A 24194-nucleotide genomic window follows, 5' to 3' on the forward strand; every position below is an offset into this window, starting at 1 on the left:
AGGTTGGCGTTTGGGCAACGCTTGTCTGAGAGAGACCAATGGTCACTACAAGTTCTGTGGCACGTTTTCCCCCCACAAAACCCAAGATGAAACACACCTCACTAGAGACCACACAGTGTGGTCCCCTCACTTCACCCTGACCTGTGGGCTGGCCCTGAGGTGGGATAGTTTTGTCTCAGGTTTGAATTTGGCATGTGAAACCTGCGCCAGTTTCCTGAGTGACCACTGAACTGCAAAAAGCTATAAGCAGTTTCACTTCTCCCGGGACCTGGCCTCCTTGTATCTAGAAGATCAGTCGGGGAAGGAGGAGATTGTCTGCGTACAAGTTGATGTTAAAAGTTGTCATCCAGCCTCGTGCTGGCACTTCACTCTGGGCGCGAGATCCGCCACTCATCCCGAGGTGCTTTATGCTTTCAGACAGAAGAGTAGCAGCCATCCCACAGTCCATGCAACGTCCGTTAAGAATGGACACTAAAGCTGTTTGTATCTTTTTCAGAATTCTCTCCTATGGGAAGCTGAAAATGCTAAAAAGCAATTAGAAGAAATGCAAAACAACAAGCTACATAAATCTCTAAATCGTTTAGAAATTTGCTAAGAGCTGAATTGAGCTGGGTTCGTTGTTCCAGTCACTAAAGATGCTTAGCAGATGTCGAGTTACATTTTCCTTATGGCTAATCCACTGCTGTAACACGTATAGCATTTCTGGCTTTGAACACTGAATGTGTTTGCATTGTAGATGGATTTAGAGTGTGTGGCTAAATTCTGTTTGTGTGTGGTTCAGAATTCTGAGTAGTCCTTTCTGGGTTCACCCGAAAGCTGAGACAAAGCGTGAGCCTTTCACGTGGACTGTGCTGTCCGTTAGAAAGATAATATGAGCCACATATGCAATCTAAACTTTCTTAAAAACCAACAGGCTATTTGACGTCCTTTTTTCACTGCGAGTCTTGAAATCCTGTGTGATTTCCACATCGAGGTTTGCACCAGCCTGTCTCACGTGCTCAGGGGCTGCACGAGGCGAGTGACTGCCGTGGCCGACAGCACAGAGCTGCCAGGTTGAGTCAAGTGACTCAGAAACTTGGCCCGTTTGACTTGTTTTACCCCGTGAAGAAGGGGGGTGTAGAGGAATGAATGTGAGGAATGCCCAGGAATGCAGGTGAGCTCCATGGATACAGTTTAAAGCAATGAGAGGAGTGAGGGCAATAGAGTGAGTCCTGCCCCCCTACCCGAACCCCCGCCCCAAGTCCAGCTTCTCTCTACAGACTTCATCATTGTTAATGGCTTGCCGTGTTTCCTCCAGAAGCTTTTCTACACCTGAGATGGAACTTCTTATTCATTATGGTTTATAGGGTTTACTATTGTTCTGAGTGCTTCTATTTGCTATGGGACACTTAGAGAATATTTTCTCACAATGAAAATATTCGGAGTTGATAACTACTCCTGTAACCTGTTCTGCACATTTTGGTGCAAGTCATTTTACATCCAGAAAGCAAGCAGTGCAGGCTGTGTCATTTGCTGTTTCATAGGAGCAGCCTGGAAACCCTGAGAGCCGAACTGGACCAGACGAGGCTACGAGGGGCTCCCTTCCACCATGGGTAGGCCGCTCCCCCAAGCAGCTCCCCTCAGCGCTGTCGAGTGTGACAAGGGCCTGTCTGGTGTGTGGACAGTATGACTGGGTGTTGCTCACGGTCGCACCTCAAGGAGCCTGTAGCTTCATGGCCAGCGAGAGAGAAGAGACAAACATTGTTCCTTAGGGTCAAACATGGTACCACGGAGTGGTAGTCACAGGATTGACAACACTCAAAAGCACAGGCAGAGGTTTGGAGCTGGGGGTGGGGGGCGACCAGTTGATATTTGGGCGTATTCATTTGAGGGCCTGACAGACTGTGACAGTGCTATTTCTTAAGAGTCGCAGAAGGTTAATAACCTGTAGTCTTTTTTACGTGAATGGAGACTGAGACATGACTTGTCCTTGACTACGGTGGGAGGAATCACCTGGCTTGTGAATGAGGCAAGCAGATCAAAGTGTAACACAACTGGGCGCAGATTTCTCAAGCCTAGTTCTTCTAAAGCAGAGTTACACCATATGTATGAAACGCTCAAACCAGGACCAGAACTTGCTGCTGGTACAACTCCTGTGCGCCAGTTCAAAATCCATTTCAGGTCCCTCCCTGGTCATTAAGTAACCAATGTGGGCAAAGTCCTAACATTAAAAGTGAAAGGTCTTAAAAACGCTTTTCCCAGAATTCTGTATGTATTAAACTCTGCCACCTAATCTCCTGTTGCCAAAGAGTAGTGTGAATAGCTTATACAAACCTGTGCAAATATTTCTGTTTTGAGTTCTCACACAGAATTACTCACACCAAGCTACTAAACAAGGACACTTGCTGTACCACATGTTGGAGGGGTTCTCTCTGAGATGGTCTCACGGGGGAGGGGTGGGCAGGGTGGGCACTGTCTGTCTGTGCACAGAGGAGAGGCGAGGCTCACAGGAGGAGGCCTGAACCCCCAGCACTCTTCTGTTTTCACAGTGACCGTTGTAGGTAGTTTCTCATAAATCATGACACCTGCAGACACGACCGCCAGAAACATCATGATTCCACATGGTCACACAGCTCGGGCCTGAGGATCTGAGGGTGAGCAAATGCCACTTGACTTGTCTGGCCGCCGGTATCACTGTCACACATCCCTTCAAGGAGCGGAACCTCAGAAAACTCGAGAAGATGGCCAGGCAAGCTGCCTCAGCAGAGCCCACACAGCATGCTCCCATCTCTCCGAGAGAACGGGCTCCACAGACGTCACCAGACTCGCCTGAGTGAATCAGAAGGAAATTTCAGCATCATCAGGAACACATTTGACAGGGAGTTGCGGGGGGGGTGGGGGTGGGGGTGGGGGAGGATGAACCGGGAGACTCAGGTTGACATATATACAGCACCGATACTACACATAAAGTCAACGAGTAAGGACCTAGTGCATAGCACAGGGAAATCTACTCAGTGCTCTGTGGTGAAGTAAATGGGCAGGAAATCTAAAAGAGAGGGAGATACGTAGATAGATAGATAGATAGATAGATGACTGATTCACTTTGCTGTACAGCAGAAATTGACACAGCAGTGTAAAGCAACTATACGCCAAGAAATGAATGAATGGATGAATGAATTTTTAGAAAAGGAACACACTGGGCACCCTAGAACTTGTAGAAATGAGGAGTCCACACCCAGGGTGCAGCACAGCGCTAGGGCTGCCCTAATGTTGGTTCACTGCCAACGGACTGCCTGGACCAGGCCTCTTCTACCCCAGAGATCTCAACGCAGAGGCGGGGAGGCAGCCAGTTGCGGTCTCGCCAGAGCTCTGCTCTTGCTCACGCAGCCATGCCAAGGCTGAGATCACCGGGGAACAAGGGACCCACAGTCCACCTCAGGACAACAGACACAGCTGCCGTCACTTACTTCGTGAACATCCTGCTGCAGTTTCCTGTTCACGTCCTCGGACTTGAGGAGGTCCTTCCTGGCCGTGTCCAGGTCCTCCTTCAGCTCTGTCACATGGGCAAAGAGGGCTGCCAGGCGCTCCTCCATCTGGCTCTGCTCCTGCTTGTCTATGACTTCCTGGAGGTTGATCACCTTAGCCAGGTCCTCCTCGTGGCTTAGAGGGTCTCTAAGGGGGAAAGGAAGCCTTAGACAGCCTTGTTTTGAGAGGGAGGGACCACAGCACTTCCGGGCAATCGGTGAGGTCAAAACTGCCTTCTGCGCTCTGGGAGCTCACAAGACCCTCACAGCCACTCAGACCTACATGGTATGTTGGTGAGAGGTCCCGACAGCCCCACACAGACTGGATGGTAAGACAAGAACCAGACAGAGGGTGAGACCAAGGACTTGCCTTTCCATTGGCGCTTGGCATGTTTTCTTGCTCATGATTTACATCTAGCACCCTGTGCGTTAGTATCTTTTCCTGGTTATTCTCCTCTTTAAGAATCATCTGCTAAAACCAAAAAGTTGAATTAGAGTCAAGAAATAAGTAAAGACAGCAAAACACCTGGAAATATTCAAGTCTAAACTGAAAATGCAACATATAAAGAAAATACATGGTGATGCTATCCATCCCGAATACCACCAGGTGATTAGAGTCAGAATTTGTCTTCTGCTGGACAAAGGGGGTACTTAAGAGATCCTGCAGCTCTGAGCCACAAGTCTAGTTTACTAGTCATTAAAATAACCCAGGTGGGCAGGTTCTCAATCAGAACGATAAAAAACATCTGATGCCCACCACTACAGCTTTCATTCTTTTTTAAAATCAAAGGATTCAAATGACAAACCCTTCATGGAAATTACACAATGACTGATCAAACTTACCTCTTTATGTGTGGCACCTAATTCTTCTTCTAACAAACTACACCTTTCGAGTGCTACTTGTAATCACGCTCTCAACTCAAATAAAAGGGGCCAAGTCACCTTGTGTTGATGTGTGTATATACGTTAGTACACTTCTTAGTGTATACTCACCCTAATACATAGATACTGTCACAGAATACCTTTAATGTCTCTCATTGATCTTAACGTCAAGAGAATCTGCTTGTTAACAGCTTTAAATTCTAAATTTGAGAGAACAAAATGTTATCCTAAATTAATTCTATTACCCAGTTTTTAACTGCAAGTTGATATACAGAATATAATAAATCTGGAGACATTTATGCCAACTAATACTTTTTAACTGGGGGTTTCCCAGGTGGCTCAGTGGTAAAGAATCCGCTTGCCAATACAAGAGGGCAGGTTCGATCCCTGGGTCGGGAAGATTGCCTGGAGTGGAAGATGGACACCCACTCCAGTATTCACGCCTGGGAAGCCCCATGAAGGGAGGAGCGTGGTGGGCTACAGTCCACAGCATCACAAAGATTTGGACATGACTGAGCATGTACACAGGCAATGCTTTTTAACTATATAAAACTCTGACTTCTTACAGAAAAAAAAATATATACAAGAATTCAAGAAGCTCAAAAGTCAAGTAGTTACATAAATACATGCATCATCCACCTAACAAGACAGCAAGTGTACAAATCCAGGATGGTTGGGTGGCTGGTACCTTCTCGTCCAGGGTCTTGTGGTGCTCAAACAGCAATTTTGGTGCCCTGAGCACCTCCACGTCGCTGGTAATGCTGGCTAGCTTGCTGCTGCTTGCACCTGCTGCTTGCCCACCGTCATCTGGAGGGACGGCACATACCAGGAAACCAGGCACTCCAGGAGCTCCAGCAGCAGCTGCGCCTGCTGCTTGCCCACCGTCATCTGGAGGGACGGCACATACCAGGAAACCAGGCACTCCAGGTGCTCCAGCAGCAGCTGCAGGGCAGGGCCAAAGGAGCACCATCAACCTCATGCTTGATTCAGGGCCAATAACTCCTCTCAGACTCACCCTATAGCAGAAAGCATGCTAAGGCACATCGGAATCCCGCCAGTTCAAGCTAAAGTTAGAGTGGACTTTCCCAGGGGCCCAGTAGTTAAGACTCCACACTTCTGCAGGGGTCATTGGTTTTAATCCCTGATCGGGGAACTAAGATCCCACACAAAGTGTAGCATGGACAAAAATGTAAGTTAAGAGAACTCCCCCCTCAAATGTTCTAAAATTACATTAGCTCTCATCATAAATTTGAAGCAAGGTATGAGAATCCCGAACTGATCCACCCTGGTCTGCTCAGTGGGAAGGTGTGAAAAATGACTTGAAAATCAGACAGAGTTTAAAGACACCAAAACGGAGGCCAGTGGTGACCCCCCGTGGGGCAAATGTCAACACTTGAGAATCCCCTTACTGACCCTGGTATTGCTTCTTTCCACTCTAAGCTCAGTGATTTCTTCTTAATCTTTCAAGAAGCTGCTCCCTGCATATTTTTAGTTCTTCAGTAGCAGTTGGAAACTCCTAGAAAACAGTTAAATGAGAAACTAAATGCAAACATAAATTAAAAATGAGAGCGAGACTGTGAAGACTGACCCTGTCAAGTCTCTCCAGGCTCCACACAAAGGATCTCCTTGCCCCTCCACAGAAGAGGGGGTCCACTGACCCCACGACCACACAGACCACCACAACTCAGACCAGCCTTCGGCCTCCACCTCGACCTGGCAGGCACGTGGCAAGGGAGCACCTGGAATCCAAGCCTGCCTTCTCAAGACCCAGGGAGGTCTGAGAAGCTTTCCAAAATATAAACCTAACAACAAAGTGGATAAAGAGATTCTTAAATGACACACAGACCAATGACCTAGAGCCACTGGGGAGAGTGAAGAATAAAGGGAAGGTCTACAGGGCCACCAAGCTTTGGAGTGTTCCTCTGGGAGAAAGGCAGATGGCACCTCAGGGCCATCTGTTAGCCTGACTCCACTGAAGCCACCCAGTCATTCAATCAAGTGGTTAAAATGTTAAATTTATGTTATATGTATTTTAAAACAATTTGCGTGCACGTGGGGCCCTCCACATGGTGAACTTTCTCAAACTGAACCACATGGAATCTTTCGTTCTATTTTTCTTTGCGGAAATAAAAAAATCCTGGGCTACGTATCCCCTACTACATACTGAGTGTCCAGCACCCAGAACAGTGCCCAGCACTTGTAAGAGGCATGTAGTAGACATGTGTAGCTATGAGGGTGTATGTCATACATGTAAGCAGTAGGTACCCATCATTAAAATACTGGACACACTGGTCTGTGCTTTGTAAGATGGGAGACATTAACAGGCTTAGCCTTTCTGCTTCAAGGACTGACTCTCGAGCTCGATCCTCATGCCCAGAGACTCCTCCAGCCAGTGTATCCTTTCTTTGGAAGAAGGGAGACGTTAAGGGGCTTAGCCTTTCTGCTTCAAGGACTGACTTTATAGCTTAGTCCACGTGCCCCAGTGACTCCTCCAGCCAGTGTTTCCCTTCTTGTGGGGCCCCCGCCCATCCTCCACGTGGCACCTGCACAACCTCTTACAAGGTAATCCTGCTGGGGTCGATCCTGCCCACTAAGGCCAAAGCGCCCTGGCCGGCAGGGCCCACAACCATGCTAACAAAATGAAACACAACCCCAACGCTTCGCTGGGTGAGGCCCAATCTGACGGGCCCAGCCCCCGGCTGCTCTCACCTCAGGCCACTCTGCTTCCAGGACTTGGGCCGAGGCCAAGTTCTTCCTGGTCTTGGTCTTTGCCTTGGGGTTGCAACACTGAAAAAGTGCCCACAGGCGGGCCCTTCTGTTACACAGCCTCGCGGATGGGGGCAGCCCCCCACTTCAGGACCTGCCGAGAAGGGGGGCGCCCTATGGGGCAGCCCAGGCTTCCAGACCGAGACGCTGGAAAGCTCCTCCCTGGGGTGGTGGTGGAAGGTGGGTGAAGGCTGCTGAGACTGAGCTTACAAGGACACCGCCCCCTCCCCAGCCTCAAGTCCCTCAGGCCCTAAGTGAACAGACAGCTCTGTTCCCACTGGACGTGTGTGTCAGAGGAAACTCTGGAGAAGGCAGCATCACTCAGAACCTCTAGGGTTTTCCAAACATAATGTCCAACATGCAACCAAAGAAGCAAAAAAGGGTGTAACAACAAACAGGACCAAGAGAAAAAGAGCTGAACCAGATCCAGAGGTATCAGATGTATATCAGCATATCAGAGGTGTGCTAGAGGTATCAGATGCAAATGTCACCTGTTCAAAAATATACTTGACAAAAGGAAAAATTTCTGAGAATCAAAACCAACTCTAGAACTTTACAATAACAGTGACTGAATTTAAGAACTCAGTCTCTGGGCTTAACATCAAATCGGACGTAGCTGAAGAGAGGATCAGTGAACTGAAGGATTGGTCAGGTAAAAATATATATAAGAGAGAGAGAAAAAAAGGATAGAATATAGTGAAGGAGCCCCTTGTTAAACTATGTTGTTAAAAAGTATAAATGGGGACTCTCATGGTGGAGAAAAGACAGAAAGGGGAATAAGAAATGCCTCCAGGGGTTGAAACTAAAGAGCCTCTTAATGAAAGTGAAAGAGGAGAGTGAAAAAGCTGGCATAAAACTCAACATTCAAAAAATGAAGATCATGGCATCCGGCCCCATCACTTCATGGCAAATAAATAGAGAAACAATGGAAACAGTGACAGACTTTATTTTCTTGGGCTCCAAAATTACTGCAGATGGTGAAATTAAGAGATGCTTGCTTCTTGGAAGGAAACCTATGACAAACCTAGACAGCATATTAAAAAGCAGAGACATTACTTTGCCGACAAAGGTTCACTGAGTCAAAGCTATGGTTTTTCCAGTAGTCATGTATGGACGTAAGAGTTGCCCCATGAAGAAGGCTGAATGCCGAAGAATCGATGCTTCTGAACTGGGGAGTTGGAGAAGACTCTTGAGAGCCCCTTGGACTGCCAGGAGAGCCAACAAGTCACTCCTAAAGCAAATCAGACCTGAATATTCACTGCAAAGACTGATGCCGAAGCTCCAATACTTTGGCCACCTGATGCGAAGAACTGACTCATTGGAAAAGAACCTGATGCTGGGGAAGGCTGAGGGCAGGAGGAGAAGGGGACAACAGAGGATGAGATGGTTGGATGGCATCACCGACTTGATGGTCATGAGCCTGAGCAAACTCCGGAGTTGGTGATGGACAGAGAAGCCTGGTGTGCTGCAGTCCATGGGGTCGCAACGGGGCAGATACTGAGCGACTGAACTGGCTGACAGGGACAGTGGCAAGATTTGGTTCAAGACTCAGACCACTGACTCAAAAATGAAAATCACCTATTGGTTTCAGCAGCTCTGTGGGTGCCTAAGGCTAGAAGAACATGTTCAAGCATTCAGAGGAAAAATGGTGTGGCTTTTAATGGCACAGCAACACTGAGAGCTGACTTTCCAAGAACAAGGAAGTCAGAAAATAATGGACTGGCATCTGTAAAATGCTGAAAAACAAATAACCACCAACCTGGAATTCTATACCCAAGAAAAACACTCTTTGAAAATGAAAGCAAAATAAAGACTTTTAGGGCAAATGGAAATGAGACAACTCATCACCCACACACATGCACTAAAAAAATATTAAGGCAGTGCTTTGGGGAAAAAAAAAAGTAGTCTCTGATGGAAATATAAAAAACAAGTAGAGACCAACAATGAGGTAACTGTGAGGGTAAATACAAACTTTACAAAACAATGACGTTAACGCCAAATATATATCTAACAGTTCAAAGTGTAACAGTGACAAGGAGGAAACAGTCGTGTCAGGGAGGCAGTAAAAGTACTAAGTTAGACTTCAATGTAAAACACACGCTGTGTCTCTGAATGTGCACCCAACAATCTGACAGAGGAGCACAGAACTAGAGAAACATTTCAAACTTCTAAAAGAAGGCAAGAGCAAAGAACACAGACTAGGTGGGACAAACAGAAAACACACAGCAACATGGTGTCTACACACTGAATATCAACATTATAAACAGAGCAAATACTCTCATTAAAAGATAAAGTGTCAAACTGATTCCAATGAAAACTACACACTATTCACAGAGCTACATGTTAAGATGGAATATCTTTTAGACAGGTGAACCTAAAAGATACCCAGGCCAACAAGGACAGAAAACCGATGTGGCAATATCACTGTCAAATAGTCTCTATAAAAGAAGCATTTCTAGCGATAAAAAGAAGCATCTCATACTGATACAGGTTCAGTCTAGCAAGAAGATGAGGATTCTAAATTTTAATGTACCTAATAACATAACTTCAAAATATCAATACATAAAAACCAACAGAAATAGAAAAGGAGTAACAGCCAAGTTCATAATCCCAGTGGGAGACGTTAAAGACACATCTCTCGTGGAACTGGGCCCCCTCGTATGTAGTCACCTGCAGCCATGAAGTACCTGAAATGTGGCTGCTCTACAATCAGATGTGCTGCAGGCATGAAACACACACTGGATTTTAAAGACTTAGCGTGAAAAAAAGAACCTGAACTATTTCATTAGGTTTTATCATGTTGATGACACACGGAAATGATAATATTTGGGGTGTGTTAAAATAAAATATATTACAGGTAATTTCACCTACTTCTGCTTTTATTCAACGTGGCTACCGGAATCTGAATTACATGAGTGACAAGCCTGATCTGACTGATACACATGGAACATTGCATTCCCACTGATACATATTCAAGAGCCCAAGGAACATATAACAGAAAGAATATGTATTGAGCCATTAGGAAAGCTTGAATTATTTCAAAGGACTGAAATAATGCAGAGTATATTTAGGGATTGCAATGGGCTGACGGTTTATGGGCCCTCAAACTTCACCCAGCACGTGGTGATGATCCGAGGAGGCAGGCACTCTGGGAAGGGTTAGGCCAGGAGGGAATGGGCTCCTGTGCTGCGAGGACAGGGAGAAGCAGGAGGCAGTCTAGGAACCAGGAAACAGGCCTCACCAGATGTGGCACCTGCTGGTGATCTTGGGACTCCCCAGCCTCAGGACTCCAAGAAACAACTTTCTGTTGTTTATCAGCTAGTCTACGGGATTTATAACAGTAACCCCAAAAGCCTATGACGGGGCTCTTCATGGAATTAAGCTAGAAATCAAAAAAGGATCACTGGAAAAAGCTCCCCAAACATTGCGAAGTTAAATGACATACTGCTTGAAGAATTTCATGGATAATGATTTTGAAAAACACAATGAAAATTAGAAAATACTTTTCCATAAAAGATAATGAAAATCTGGCTTATTCAAACCTGTGGGACACAGCGACTGTGTCTAGAGGGTAACTTAAAGCCTTAAACACATACACTGGAAAAGAAGGAAGGCTAAAAATCAATTAAGCCTCTCTCCCAAGAAACCAGGGAAAAAACATAGCAAACGAAACACAACATAGATGGGGAAAAAAGGGAGCAGAAAACAAGGAAACAGAAAGCAAATATGAAGTTTTTTAAAAACAAAGCCAAAAGTTTGCTCTTTGAAAGAACTGATAAACCCCTAGAGAGACTTATTAAGAGAAAGAGACAAAGCTCAAATCACCAGCATCAGGGGTTTTTAAAAGGGGAGACAACACATCTTGCAGATAAGAAAAATATTATGAACCACAGTTCACTTACTAACTGGAGAGTCTGCTCGCCTCAGTAACTTCCTAGCAGGAGGGAAATGCTTTACTGAAATAGACCCAAGAAGACATACAAAATCAGAAAATTTTATTTGCATGAAAAAAATTACATCTGAAATTAAAAGCCTCCCCACAATAAAACCAACTGGTTTTGCCAATCAATTCTTCCAAAATTCTAGGGAAGAAAAGAGTCATCTCACAGGAATTCTTGCAGTAAACAAGGAACACTCTCCAACCTTGTTTTATAAGACTAGCATAACCTTGATACTAAATCCAACCAGGAAGAAGTACAAGAAAGTAAAATTACAGACTCTGAGTATAGATGAAATAATCCTAAATAAAACACTAAGAAATAAAGTCCAACTGAAGGAGAATACATTGAGATCAGGTTGGGGTCGTTTTAGAATCACAAAATTTTTTAAAAGTTAAATCACATACAAGAAAAATTACCTGTTTCAAAATCTGCAGAAAATAAACAAGAAAATTTAATGTAATAATTTTAGTGCACGACTAAGAAAAAACTCTTAGTAAACTAACAGAGAAGAATTTACATATTTTGATTAAACTGTCTACAGAAAAGCTAATATCATGTGTGATGGTGAAATACTGAAAGCTTTTCCTCTGATAATGTGAAAGAGACAAGGATACTTATTCTCACTACTTCTGTTCACCAATGTACTCAGGACTGGAGATCCTAGTCCATACAATAAGGCAAGAAAAAGGAAAGGGTTATCACATTTGCAAAGGGGAAAAAAGAACTTATTTGCAGACATAATTGTGTATACATAAATAAATACAATTAGAATGATTTGAAATATATGGATTTACCAAGTGAATATAGAAAAGTAAATTCTGTATCTATTAGGAATTTATAATGGCACTGAAAATATCAAGATATCTAATTAAACATGTGTAAGACATACAGCAAACTATAAACTTCTAAGATAAATTAAAGAAGATCTTAAAAAATGGAGAGCTATCTATATTGTGTTCACGGATTATAAGAACAACATAAAGACACACACACACAGAGTTAACCGTGTGAGGTGATGCGTATGTAAGGCAATCATTCCATGACATCTGTGGGCATCAAGTCATCACAATGTAGACTTTAAATACACATAAACTGTATCTGTCAATGACTCCTTAGTGAAGCTGGGGGTCTAAAATCAGGGCCTGGCACCTGGTAGTTGGCAGGTGTGGGAACCCAGGTTCACGTGCAGGCTGTACACACTCTTAATCACAGGTGAGACCTGAAGCAACCCAGCAACTCTCTATTTTTCTTTCTCTGTTTTGCTCTGTTCCCCTTGCCATTTGTGTTTAACCGATTCCCAGTATCGAGTGAGCAGTGTCAATGCAGCAATAACGTTTCCCCATCTAAGGCAGGAGCATGTAACACCAACAGACTTCCCATCGCCCCGAGATAACTGGGGTGCCCCATCACAACAGAAAGCAAAGAAACACGACAGTCCCCGCGAGAGAGCTGCCCCACGGCAGGGGGAACTAGGTCCACCAGACGTCCCAAGGGGACCCCCAGGGGCTTGGAGCCCAGGCTGGGCCCCTCAGCTTGAGGCCACACTTGCCTTTCCACCATTCTGGGGGTCCTGGCAGAAGAAAGCCAGGCCAAGGAAGGGGGAGGGTGTGGCCGGCCCGTGGGACTCAGGGCAGGACTGACTTGGGTCTGTGCTGGGCTCCACGTCCAGTCACCACCCTTGGAGTGTACAAAGCTCTTGGGATCATTGTAGGTTTTTGGCAAAAAGCAATGGAGCTGAAGTCACTTAGGATGGTTTTTTTAAAAAAAATCCTCACTGAGGATTCCCTCAGCGCCAGCCTCGGCTCCTAGTGAGATGCAGACTCCTGGTCATCCATGGCTCTGCCCGCAGCCTGCCATGGCAAGGGGAGGCTACCAGACACTGGGTGCCACATGGGGTTCTTCCCTCACTTTGAGTGAAGGGCTGCACCCCCCCAGGATGAACCCAGCTCAACCCTCCACCTCTGATGCTGAGGCGCTCATGCCTCCCACGACCGGAGGATCCAGCCTCTCCCGGGGCCTCCGTGTCACTGCACAAGCCTCGTCCATGCGGCCCCAGCAGACAGGGTGAGTCCTGTGCGGAGCCTCCCAGCTCGCTGGCCTCGCTGCCCACATCAGGCCCTTGTATGTCCACTGAATGAGTGGATGAGGGCCCCTCACAATGACGGTGATGGTGACGAGGAGGAGGAAGTGAAGCGGGCTGAGATCCAAGTGTCAGTCCCTGATTCAGCCATCTGTGTGTATGAAATCATTTAACCTCATGACAAGATTGTGTGTTGGGGTTGGGGGGTAGGGGGTGCGTCCTGCCACTGTTCTCACCTTGGAGCCAGCAAGTTCACTCTCAGTGTCCAGGGGTGGCTGCAGCCACTGGCCACAGACTGGACAGCTTTAACACAAATTCATTCCCCCCCCCCCAGTTCTGGAGTCAGAAACCTGTGATCAAGGTGTGGGCAGGGCTGAGCTCCCTCCAGAGGCTCCAGCGGAGGGTCCCTCTGGCCTGGTCCAGTCCTTGGGGGACGCCAGGCCTCCCTGGGCTTCTGGCCACATCACCCCGACCTCTGCGTCCATCTGCACAAACCTTCTCCCCTGGGTGGCTCAGTGCCTCAGATCACCCCCTCTTTTCTTCCAAGGACACCTGTCGTTGGATTTAGGGTCCACATGCATCCCGGGTGATCTGGTGCAGGGGTCAGGAACTTACTTCCATCTGCCGAGACCTTTCATCGGAATAAGGCCACCTCTGGAGGCTGCAGAAGGATGGATGGCTTTCGGAGCCACCACTCAGCCCAACATACTTGTCATGAAGCCACAGGGCAGAGCCTCACTGGGCTTGGTGAAGGGAGCTTCGAGGAAGCAGGGCCCAGTCCTGGGGCTGCCTCAAGAAAACAGTTAGGATCAGGACACTCGAGACCAGGCACAGAGACCAGATGGGCAGGGCTCGGAGGTGTGCTGGTGGGCGTGGGGCTCACCTGCAGGGAGCCTGGAGCCTGACATGACGGCCCAGGGCTGGGGGACACAGTGCATGATTTGGGAATGGACACATCCCAGCGCGGACGAGGGGAGGCAGGCCCAGGGGCTCAGGCCAGGGGAGCCCAGATCCTCCTGCTGCCCTCAAGGGGCAGGTCAGATGGGCACAGGAGGGAGCCGTGGTTTCAGCGACCTGGGTCGGAGTCCTGGTCTGCTGCTGTGTTGTCTCTGGTGAGTGACTCAGCCTCTCTGAGCCCACCGGAGAAGTGCTCGGTGGTGCCCGGGAAACAACGCATGCATTTTGGAACTGGGAGAAGAATCCTCGTCACTTATTGGTACAGCTCAATCTTTTCTGGAGGCCACAACCAATGTCTTTATGTTTGATGTTCATTTCAAAGTCAAGAAGTTTTTAAAAACATATGTGTGGCAAAGGATTTAATTGGACTTGGAAAGGCTCTTCTTTCTCCTTTATGAGCATGGCCATTTCATTATCATATGAGCAATAATGATATATGACTGAATATTCACATCACCAGTGAGAACTTCCCCAGTGCCAGACTCCAAGTTAAGTACTTTAGGATAACCCAGTGATGTAATGACTTGTTTCCCAGGTGGTTCAGCAGAAAAGAACCCGACAGCCAATGTAGGAGATGCAGGAGACCTGGGTTCAATTCCTGGGTTGGGAAGATCCCCTGGAGGAGGAAATGGCAACCCATTTCAGTATTCTTGCCTGAAAAATTCCACAGAGAGAGGATCTTAGGGGCTACAGGGCTGCAAAGAGTTTGACACGTATGAGCCACTGAACATGCACACGGTCGTGTAAATACTGTTGTTATCTCTGACAAATGGTGAAGCTTCGGTGTTGTTGATTAGTCATCAGATTTTGTCTGATTCTTTGTGACCCCACGGAGTAGGCACTCCATGGAATTCTCTAGGCCAGAATACTGGAGTGGGTGGTGTTTCCCTTCTCCAGGGGATTTTTCTGACTCCCCACATATTGTAAGACTAAACTTGAGAATTCTTGTTTTTCTTTCATTTCAAATAGCCTTTGGGAATCTGAAAGGACAGTGTAGGTACTTTCAAGATGTCTTCTGCAAAACAAAGCCCTTTCGGCAAATGTGGTCATAATACCCAGGTGGGTGTCGCTGTTGTAAGTGTCACATATCAGCCAGAGGCAAATTCTGAGCTCTTCCTCTGGCAGAAACAAATTGACAAAATAAAGCAAGAAAGAGAGCTGGGAAAACAAACCACATCAACAAGTGGAAAAGCGTTCCTCATGAGACAAAGCTAGAGAAAAACCCAACATCCTTGTGGCCCAAAAACCCTCTTAGAAATGAATGTTCCATAAGGAAGAGACGAATCATGTCAAGTTCCAAGGAGAGGCAATGCTCATGGCCAGTGTAGCTTAGAGACGGCCTGACCACTCGATGAAGACACACACCAATGTAAACCCTTTGCAGACAGCAGTGACGGTCATCACCATAGTAAGTGTTTAGTCTGGGGACAACCTGCCCTGGGCGCCAATAAGCGAGCAGACCTGGTTCTCTTCCTCTGCCCCCACACCATTCACTCATAATGGCAGCGCAGGTGCTTTCGTGCCCTGCCTGCCTGTCTGGCTCATCCATGAGCTTGGACCACCTCCAGGGAAGGACTCCGCCTTCTCTTCTCTATGTGCCATGAATCTGCACACAGTGGGCCTTCAGAACCTCAGGAGACTCACCCCACCCCCACTATAGCCAGACCCTCCCCAGGCATTAAAACAGCTGTGGAATCACTTTGGCCCAAGTCCTACTTACGGATCCTTGGAGCCCACTACAGCCTCTACGGCATGATTAATCAGGCCCTTTATACACAGATTCCTGCCTGTCAGATCTGAGCTTTGGATTCATGGTCAGCTCTGTCCCTCCCGTGGCAGCCAGGTGGGTCGCAATGCAGACAAAGGAGCTCAGGAGCTGAGTGTCAAGGGAAGCATTGAAAGGACAGTGATGGATGCAGTCTGTTGCAAACTGAAGGAGGGTCCCTGCATGCCTCAGAAACGGCCTCTGGTGTGCAGGTGTCGAGAAGGGCCCCCACGGTGCAAAGGAAAGAGGGGTACTCGGGGGCAAAGGCTCTTGGCCTCTCTGGTAGCAGCTCCAGGTGGTAGCTCGTGAACAGTGGACAGCCAATGTGGTCACATGAGCGTGACACTTATTCCCTCACAAAGAAAGAGAAAGGGGGCAGGGTGTGGGAGTACCTGGAGTATGTGGTGGGTTGGATGGAGGGACGTATCCTTCCTCTCTCCAGTGAAAATCGCTTTTTTGAGTCTCAGAGCTGCCAGAAGGCAGTTACCAAGTCAGGTCCCCACAGTATCCGGTGTGGGCTGGGTGTCTTAGCCCCCGTCACATGGACAAGCCACACCGTATGGCTTCCCTGAGTTCTAACAGCAGGATCGGGGGGTTTTTGTCTAGGTACACACTTCCTTGCTCTAGCTGTGTTACCCCCTTCTCTGAGCCCCAGTTTTGTCCTCTAGAAAAAGGACATCGATTGCTACCTTAGCAGGTTGCTACCTTAATCCCATGAAGACTAATATGGTTGATACTACAATGAATAGCTGGCCTTAAGAGATACTGGGCTTCCCTGATAGCTCAGCTGGTAAAGGATTCTCCTGCCATGCATGAGACCCCGGTTTGATTCCTGGGTCGGGAATGCTGATCCGCTACACAAGGGACAGACTACCCACTGCAGTATTCTCGGGCTTCTCTTGTGGCTCAGCTAGTAAAGAATCTGCCTGCAATGCGGGAAACCTGGGTTCAATCCCTGGACTGGGAAGATCCCCTGGAGAAGGGAAAGGCTACCCACTCCAGTATTCTGGCCTGCAGAATTCCATGGACTGTATAGCCCACAGGGTCGCCAAGAGGTGGGCACGACTGAGGGACTTTCACTTCACTTTCAAGAGATATGACCTGAATCCGGATTAAACTGGAGTCTCCCAGTGTCATCTGGCATTTCTTCCCTGAAGCCAGCCAAAACCCACACAGGTGCATTTCCAGGGTCTTCACGTAGCCAGCTGGACAGAAAACCCAGCGTAGTCCAAACAAGCTGACAGTCAAGCAGGAGAGGACTCACGGGCAGGCGGCTTCCCTCCGGTCTCAGGTGGAGCCCAGGGACCACAGCAGGAACCGGCGCTCTCAACCCCTGGGCTCAGCAGCGCCCTCCTTCTCAGGTCAGCGGCTCTGCCCTAACGGGCGCAAGAAGGTCACCAACTGCCCCAGGTGAACTCACACCCCCTCCCACTGCTGCAGCCTGACCTCACAGGCCCCCACCCCTTCCGGCAGAGCCAGCCCTCCTCTTCCTTTGAATCCAGCTTGAGGCCTGGTCCTGGGTCCCGATTGGTCAGTGCCAATCATGGTGCCCAGGGATGGAGCACACTGATTGGCCAGGTCCAGGTCATGTGACCATACTCGCCAAGACACGTGTGAGCTGCTCACGCTCTGTCAGGGATGGAGAGAGTGCAATGCCCCCAGAGCAGGGCTGAGAGTCCGGTCACTCTGTCCGTGTGTTCAGTGTCCTGGGACATGCCTGCACATCATCTCTACACACCACTTTGTCTCCTCTGCAGACCAAATATTCATGACACACCTTTTCCCTTCCCAAGCGCTGTTTCACGCACTGACATTCAAGGGAGCAAGACCTCCTTTTGGAAGATAGGTTTGGAGATCCTCTCTTAAACTCTGGGCTTGTTCCTTGTATCATGTTAGAATAGTTTATTCAGTCTAAAAACCCTCACTGAGCACCACGACATGCTGCTTTGCCTATTCAGGATTCTTAGCTGTTCTGAGTAGAGGGCATGGCCTAGGGGCCTCCCAAAGGGAATGAATTTTGTCCAAGGAAGTACCTGAGAGGCTGAATCACTGAATCACTTTGCTGTAAACCTTAAACAAATTGTAAATCAACAATACCTCAATTTAAAGAAAAGATATTCCCTCATCAAAAATGGTTCGAAATTTTGTCAAGTTTTTCCTTCAATTGTTGGTTTTTACTATGTGTCTAATTGATTTGGTGCTGTCTTTTGAGGTAGGGATCCAACTAACTTTCCCACATGGACACCAAATTGTCCCAATGGGACGATTCCTTTGTCCTTTCTCCTGGAAATATCCTTTCTGCGTTTACACATTAAGAAGCTTCTTTTAAAAATGCCAAGTATCAAGAACTTCAGATCTTTGGAAATTTGTACAGCACCCCAGAAGCATGTTTCCGTTTCTGTGTCTTCTCTTCACACTTCACCATTGCCTGTTTCTAGTATACACAAGTACCCTCAGAGGGTTCTCTGTAGTGAACCATGTATGTTTCTGTGAGGACAGAGGATGTGAGCACAGAGGAGGGACTGAGTGACCCTAGTGACCATGTAACCATGCTCAGCAACCCCAATATTAAGTCTGGCTGAGACTTCCTAAGGCAAGGTCTGTGTTTCTCCCTCTTGCTGTCTGGATATGCAAAATGATGTTGGTGGATTGGGACTTGGGTCCCTGGGCCCAGCAGTGTAGAGATATACCCATAGCCTGCTTTTCCATTATATTTTCCTCCTGTGGGCTCTGCTGAGCTGGTGTGGAGATATTTCTGCTAAAGGCTTGCGAGGTAGTCAATCCTTCTGCTTCTCATACCCTGCCCTGTCTGTACTTCTGTCATTTTTTTAAATATAGCTAATTTTCAATGTTGTTAGCCCTTGTGTCATTCTGACTCTCAGGCACCTGTGGTTTAATAGACCTCCAAGTCCCAAGAGCTCTTTGCCTGGTGGAGACCTGGAGAACTCAGGGAGCAGCACCACATCACACTGAAGCCCAGACCAGACAGAAGGTTCTTGCCAGGAAGGCTCCATCCCTGCTGGGGGTGGGGGGGGGCGGCGGTTCGGGGTTCACATCTGATTGTACATCCCCCGGGCCTTCGGTGCAGGCCCCACTCTGAGATCTGGAAAGGAGGTGACTTCCCTCCCTGACACAGAACTAGTATATTTTTTTGTCCTCGTCATTGTCCAGTCCCATTTGGCTCCCAGGCTCTACACTTGACCCTCACCCACAGGATCAGAAGAGCCCAGTTCTAGAGGAGTTTCATACAAGGAGAGGCTCCCGGAGACACTCCAATGCCCGGGCCTAAATAAGCATTTCCTTGGAGTTTCACAGCCCTGGGAGGAGATACTGGGTTTGTGTCCATTTTACAGTTGAATATGTTGAGCCTCAGATCATTGTGTGATTTGCCCTGGGTCACTCTGCAGGTCAGTGTAAGGTGGGATTTGAATCCAGACTCTATGTCTTGGAGCCTGTGATTGTACAGGTGTTTCTGCTCATCGGTAAAATTTATTTCATGTTGTTTTTTTTTTGATGCATTTGTATATGGTACTGTTCTGTTCTCTCTCTGATGGCTCATATCCTGCTACATTGCTGAGTTTATTAGTTTTAATACTTGTTACTTGGTGGAGTTTTTATGGTTTCATATAAATTCTGTCATAATCGAATAGTGGCAGTGTAACTTCATTTGTTCCAATGGGGATGCTTTTATTTCCTTTTCTTGCCTAGTTATTCTGGGTAGGACACTTCCACTACTATGTTGAACAAGATTGGTGAGAGTGGGCATCCTTGTACTATTCCTGATCTTTTAGGAAAATCTTTCACCTCTTTACCACTGACTTGGATGTTAGCTGTGGGCTTGTCTTATATACCCTTTAGGATGTTCCATGTTTAACCACTGTATTGAGAGATTGTACCAAAATTGATGTTACACTTTGTTGAAAGCTTTTTCTGCAATTATTGAGAAGATCACATGATTTCATTCTTAATTTTGCTCATATTGTGTATCACAGTGATTGATGTGCAAATACTAAATCAAGCTTGCAGGCACAGAATAAATTCCATTTGATCATAGTGTATGATTCTTTTTAATGTGTCTTCAATTTGGTTTGCTAATATTCTTTTGAGGATTTTTACATCCGTGTACACCCGGGTCAGGGTTCTCTGGTGGTTCATATGGTAAAGAATCTGCCTGCAATGCGGGAGACCAGGGTTTGACCCCTGGGTCAGGAAGAGCCCCTTGAGAAAGGAATGGCTACACACTCCAATATTCTTGCCTGGAAAATTCTGTGGACAGAGGACCTGGTGGGCTACAGTCCATGGGTCACGAATAACTGGACATGACTGAGTGACTCACACTTACAAGAGTGCTTCTTGACATTCTTAATATCTAAATTTAAGATTTTATCTCAGTCAAAAATTACAGCCTCAGGCAAAAATGTCAAAAGTCCAAGAGTCCTTAGAAGTAAATGAGGATACGGCATAACAGATGAAAGCAAGAAGGACTCCACATAATGTACTTTTCATAAGAATTTTAGGCCTTCAGAGGAATTCTCACTGAACTGAATTAAAATGCAAGCTTTAGTTTAAAATGGAAACCTTTTTTGGTATTATGTTTCTATGTTGAGACTGAAATGTTATTTATGTGTGAGATATTAAGCAATACTGTGTAGCTATTAAAATCATATTTTCAAAACCTTTAATGACATTTATAAGCACTTATAGTGGAAAAATAGCTAGGAATAGACGATGATCCCATATAGCTTTAGACGACAGTACAAAAGTGTTGAATGATAGTTTTCAGATTGTATTTATTAATTTTTAATTGAAGGATAACTGCTTTACATTGTTTGGTTTGTTTTCCTCATACAACAACACGAATAGGCCATAAGTATATTATCCACTCTTTGGTGAGCCTGCCTCCCACTTCCCGCCATCCCACCCTCTAGGTTGTCACAGAGGACAATGCTGGGCTCCCCATGTTATATAGCAACTTCCCACTAGCTAGCTATTTTACATATGGTAGTAGGTGATGTTTCAGTGCTACTCTCTCAATTCATCCCACCCTCTCCTTCTCCAGCTGAGTTCACAAGTCCTTCCTCTACATCTGTGTATCTATTTCTGCCCTTCAAATATTCACCAGTACCATTTTACAAGATTCCATGTGTATGCATTCGTATACTATATTTGTTTTTCTCTTTCTGACTTACTTCACTCTGTATCACAGTTTCTAGGTTCATCTACCTCAGTTAAACTGACTCGTATTGTTCCTTTTCGTGGCTGAGTAATATTCCATTGTGTATATGTTCCACGATTTCTTTATACATTGTTCTCTCGATAGATATTAGGTTGCTTCCATGCCCTGGCTATTTTAAATAGTGCTGCAGTGGACATTGGGGTGCATGTGTCTTTTTAGAGGTATGGTTTTCTCCGGCTATATGGCCAGTAGGGGATTGTTGCATCATATGGTAGCTTTATTCCTACTTTTTAAAGAAACCTACATTCCCTCTCCATAGTGGCTGTATCCATTTACATGTCTACCAACAGTGCAAGAGGGTTCCCTTTCTTCCATGTCCTGTCCAGCATTTATTATTTGTAGAATTGTTGATGATGGCCATTCTGACTGGTGTGAGGTGATACCTCATGTAGTTTTGATTAGCGTTTCATTAGTAATGAGTGATGTGGAGCATCTTCGCATGTGTTTGGTGGCCTTCTTAATGTCGTCTTTGGATAAATTTGTTCATGTCTTCTGGTCACTTTTCAGTTGGTTGCTTTTTATCTGATATTAGGCTCGATGATCTACTTGTGTACTTTGTAGATAATCCTTTGTCAATTGCTTCATTTACAATTACTTTCTCCTATTCTGAGGGTTGTCCTTTCATCTTGTTTATAGTTTTCTTTGCTGCTTATATACTTTGAAGTTTCTCTAGATGCCATTTATTTTTATTTTTATTTCAGTCATTCTCGGAGGTCTTGCTGTGATAAATGGCAAAGAGTGTTCTGCCTATGTTTTCCTCTAAGAATTTTATAGTTTCTGGCCTTACTTTTGGTCTTTAACCCATTGTGAATTATTTTTGTGTATAGTATGAAGAAGCGTTCTAATTTCATTCTTTTACATGTAGTTGTCCAGTTTCCCAGCACCACTTACTGAAGAGGCTCTCTTTTCTGTCCTTTTTCCATTGTACATTCTTGCCTCCCTTGTCAAAGAAAAGATGCCTATAGGGGTGTGGGTTTATCTCTCAGCTTTGTGTCTTGTTCCATTGCCCTCTGTTTCTGCTTTTGTGCCTGTACCATAGTGTCTTGGTAGTATAGTCTGAAGTCAGAAGGTTGATTCCTCCAGTTCCACCTTTCTTTCCAAGATTGCTTTGGCCCTTCTGGGTCTTTTTTCCCCCCATGTAAATTGTAAAATTGTTCGTCCTAGTTCTTTAAAAAAAAAAAGTCATTGGTTGTTTGATAGGGATGAATTGAATCTTCAGATTGCTTTGGGTAGTATAGTCATTTTCACAACATTGATTTCTTTCAAGTCAAGAACAAGGCATATCTTTCTATCTGTTTGTTTCAACTTGGCTATCTTTCATCATACAGCCTGTCTTTCTGCATACATGTGTTTTGTCTGTTTAGGTAACTTTAATCCTAGCTATTGGGGAAGAAAAATGGAAACCCACTCCAGTACTCTTGCCTGGAAAATCCCATGTACAAGGAGCCTGATAGGCTACAGTCCATGAGGTCCCGAAGAGTCGGACACGACTGAGCGACTTCACTTTCACATTTCACTTTGATGCATTGGAGAAGGAAATAGCAACCCACTCCAGTGTTCTTGCCTGGAGAATCCCAGGGATGGGGGAGCCTGGTGGGCTCCCATCTATGGGGTCGCACAGAGTCGGACGTGACTGACGTGACTTAGCAGCAGCAGCATTCCTAGCTATGCTATTCTTCTTGTTGCAGTGGGGAATGGCACTTTTTTCTTAGTTTCTCTTTCTGATTTTTCTTGTTGTGCTGTAAGTCTGCAAAGGATTTCTGTGTATTAATTTTGTATCCTGGGCTTTACTAAATTCATTGATTAGCTCTAGTAATTTTCTGGTTCTACCTATAGGGTCTTCTATGAATAGAAACAGGTCATCTGCAATCAATGACAGATGGACTTCTTCTTTTCCAATATGCGTTCTTTCTCGTTTTCTTCTCTGATTGCTGTGTCTATGACTTAAAAAACTCTATTGATTAATAGGAATAGAGTGGGCACCATGATCTTGATGCTGATCTTAGAGGAAATGCTTACATTTTGACACCATTGAGAATAATGTTTGCTGAGAGATTTTCCTATATGACCTTTCTTATGTTGAGGTAGGTATCTTCCATGCCCATTTATGGAGTGCTTTTTAAACTGGTATTTAGTTTTGTCAAAACCTTTCTCTGCATCGATCAAGATTATCGTATGCTTTTTATCTTTCAGTTTGTCAATATAGTGTATCACATTGATTGCTTTGCAGATAGCGAAGAATCTTTGAATCCCTGGGATAAACCCCACTTGAACTTGGTGTATGATCCTTTTCATGTGTTTTTGTTTGGTTTTTGCTACAATTTTCCCCAGGATTTTTGCGTTGATGTTCATCAGTGATGTTAGCCTGTAACTTTCTTTTCTGTGTGGCCTTTCTGCTTCCTTTTGGTTCATGGTGATGGTGGCCTCGCAGAATGAGTTGGGAATGCTCCTCCCTCCACATTTTTCTGGAACAGTTTGACCAGCATAGGTATTATCACATCTCTACCATTTGAGAGCATTCATCTGTGAAGTCCCAGGCATTTCTTTGTTGGAGACTTTTGATCCCAGTTAGTAGTGCTTGTGATTGATCTGTTCATAGTTAGAGCTTGTGACTGGTGTTGGTGCTTGACTTATTCATATTTTCTCTTTCTTCCTGGTTCAGTCTTAGAAGATTGTACTTTTCTAAGAATTTGTCCATTTGTTCCAGGTTATCCATTTTATTGTCATGCAGTTGTTTCTAATTGTCTCTTATGATCCTTTCTCTTTCTGTGTTGTCTGTTGAAACGTCTCCTTTTTCATTTCGAGTTCATTTGAGTGGGCTGCCTTCTATGGGGTCACATAGAGTTGGACACGACTGAAGCGACTTAGCAGCAGCAGCAGCATATAAGGCTCAGCGACCCCGAGCTTTCCCAGATGTGGGATTTTTAGTGCTAAAACCAGGACAGCCCCGGGCAAACCAGGATCCTGGTCACCCTAGTTCTGTGTATCGTCTTCCTCAATCCTGAATGCTCCCCCTTGTCTGTCCCACCCCGTGTTTACTATCCAATACTCCTCATCCTCCGTT

General features: G+C 45.8%; 2 protein-coding genes across 2 annotated transcripts in view; one reads left to right on the forward strand and one right to left on the reverse strand.

Moving 5' to 3' along the window:
• LOC129637401 (liprin-alpha-1-like) overlaps positions 1 to 24194 on the forward strand; it is a 191286-nt gene that overhangs the window by 109416 nt on the left and 57676 nt on the right. The window lies entirely within an intron of this gene.
• On the reverse strand, positions 2595 to 5243 carry LOC129637400 (liprin-alpha-1-like). The gene is made up of 4 exons (XM_055561520.1): positions 5074 to 5243; positions 3874 to 3972; positions 3447 to 3651; positions 2595 to 2808 (listed from the first exon to the last, which is right to left on the reverse strand). The coding sequence occupies exons 2-4, from the start codon at positions 3906 to 3908 to the stop codon at positions 2704 to 2706; spliced, it is 345 nt and encodes a 114-aa protein (XP_055417495.1). The 5' UTR covers positions 3909 to 3972; positions 5074 to 5243; the 3' UTR covers positions 2595 to 2703.

The sequence above is a fragment of the Bubalus kerabau genome, chromosome 23 (genome assembly GCF_029407905.1).
Source record: "Bubalus kerabau isolate K-KA32 ecotype Philippines breed swamp buffalo chromosome 23, PCC_UOA_SB_1v2, whole genome shotgun sequence".
Classification (NCBI taxonomy): Eukaryota; Metazoa; Chordata; class Mammalia; order Artiodactyla; family Bovidae; genus Bubalus; species Bubalus kerabau.

Excerpts from the sequence above, each read along its gene's own strand:
- LOC129637400 (XM_055561520.1), bottom strand. The coding sequence starts at position 3,908 with ATGAGCAAGAAAACATGCCAAGCGCCAATGGAAAG. Across the intron at positions 3,652-3,873 it reads TGCCAAGCGCCAATGGAAAG|AGACCCTCTAAGCCACGAGG; the intron begins GCAAGTCCTTGG and ends TTTCCCCCTTAG. Across the intron at positions 2,809-3,446 it reads TGCAGCAGGATGTTCACGAA|GCGAGTCTGGTGACGTCTGT; the intron begins GTAAGTGACGGC and ends TGATTCACTCAG.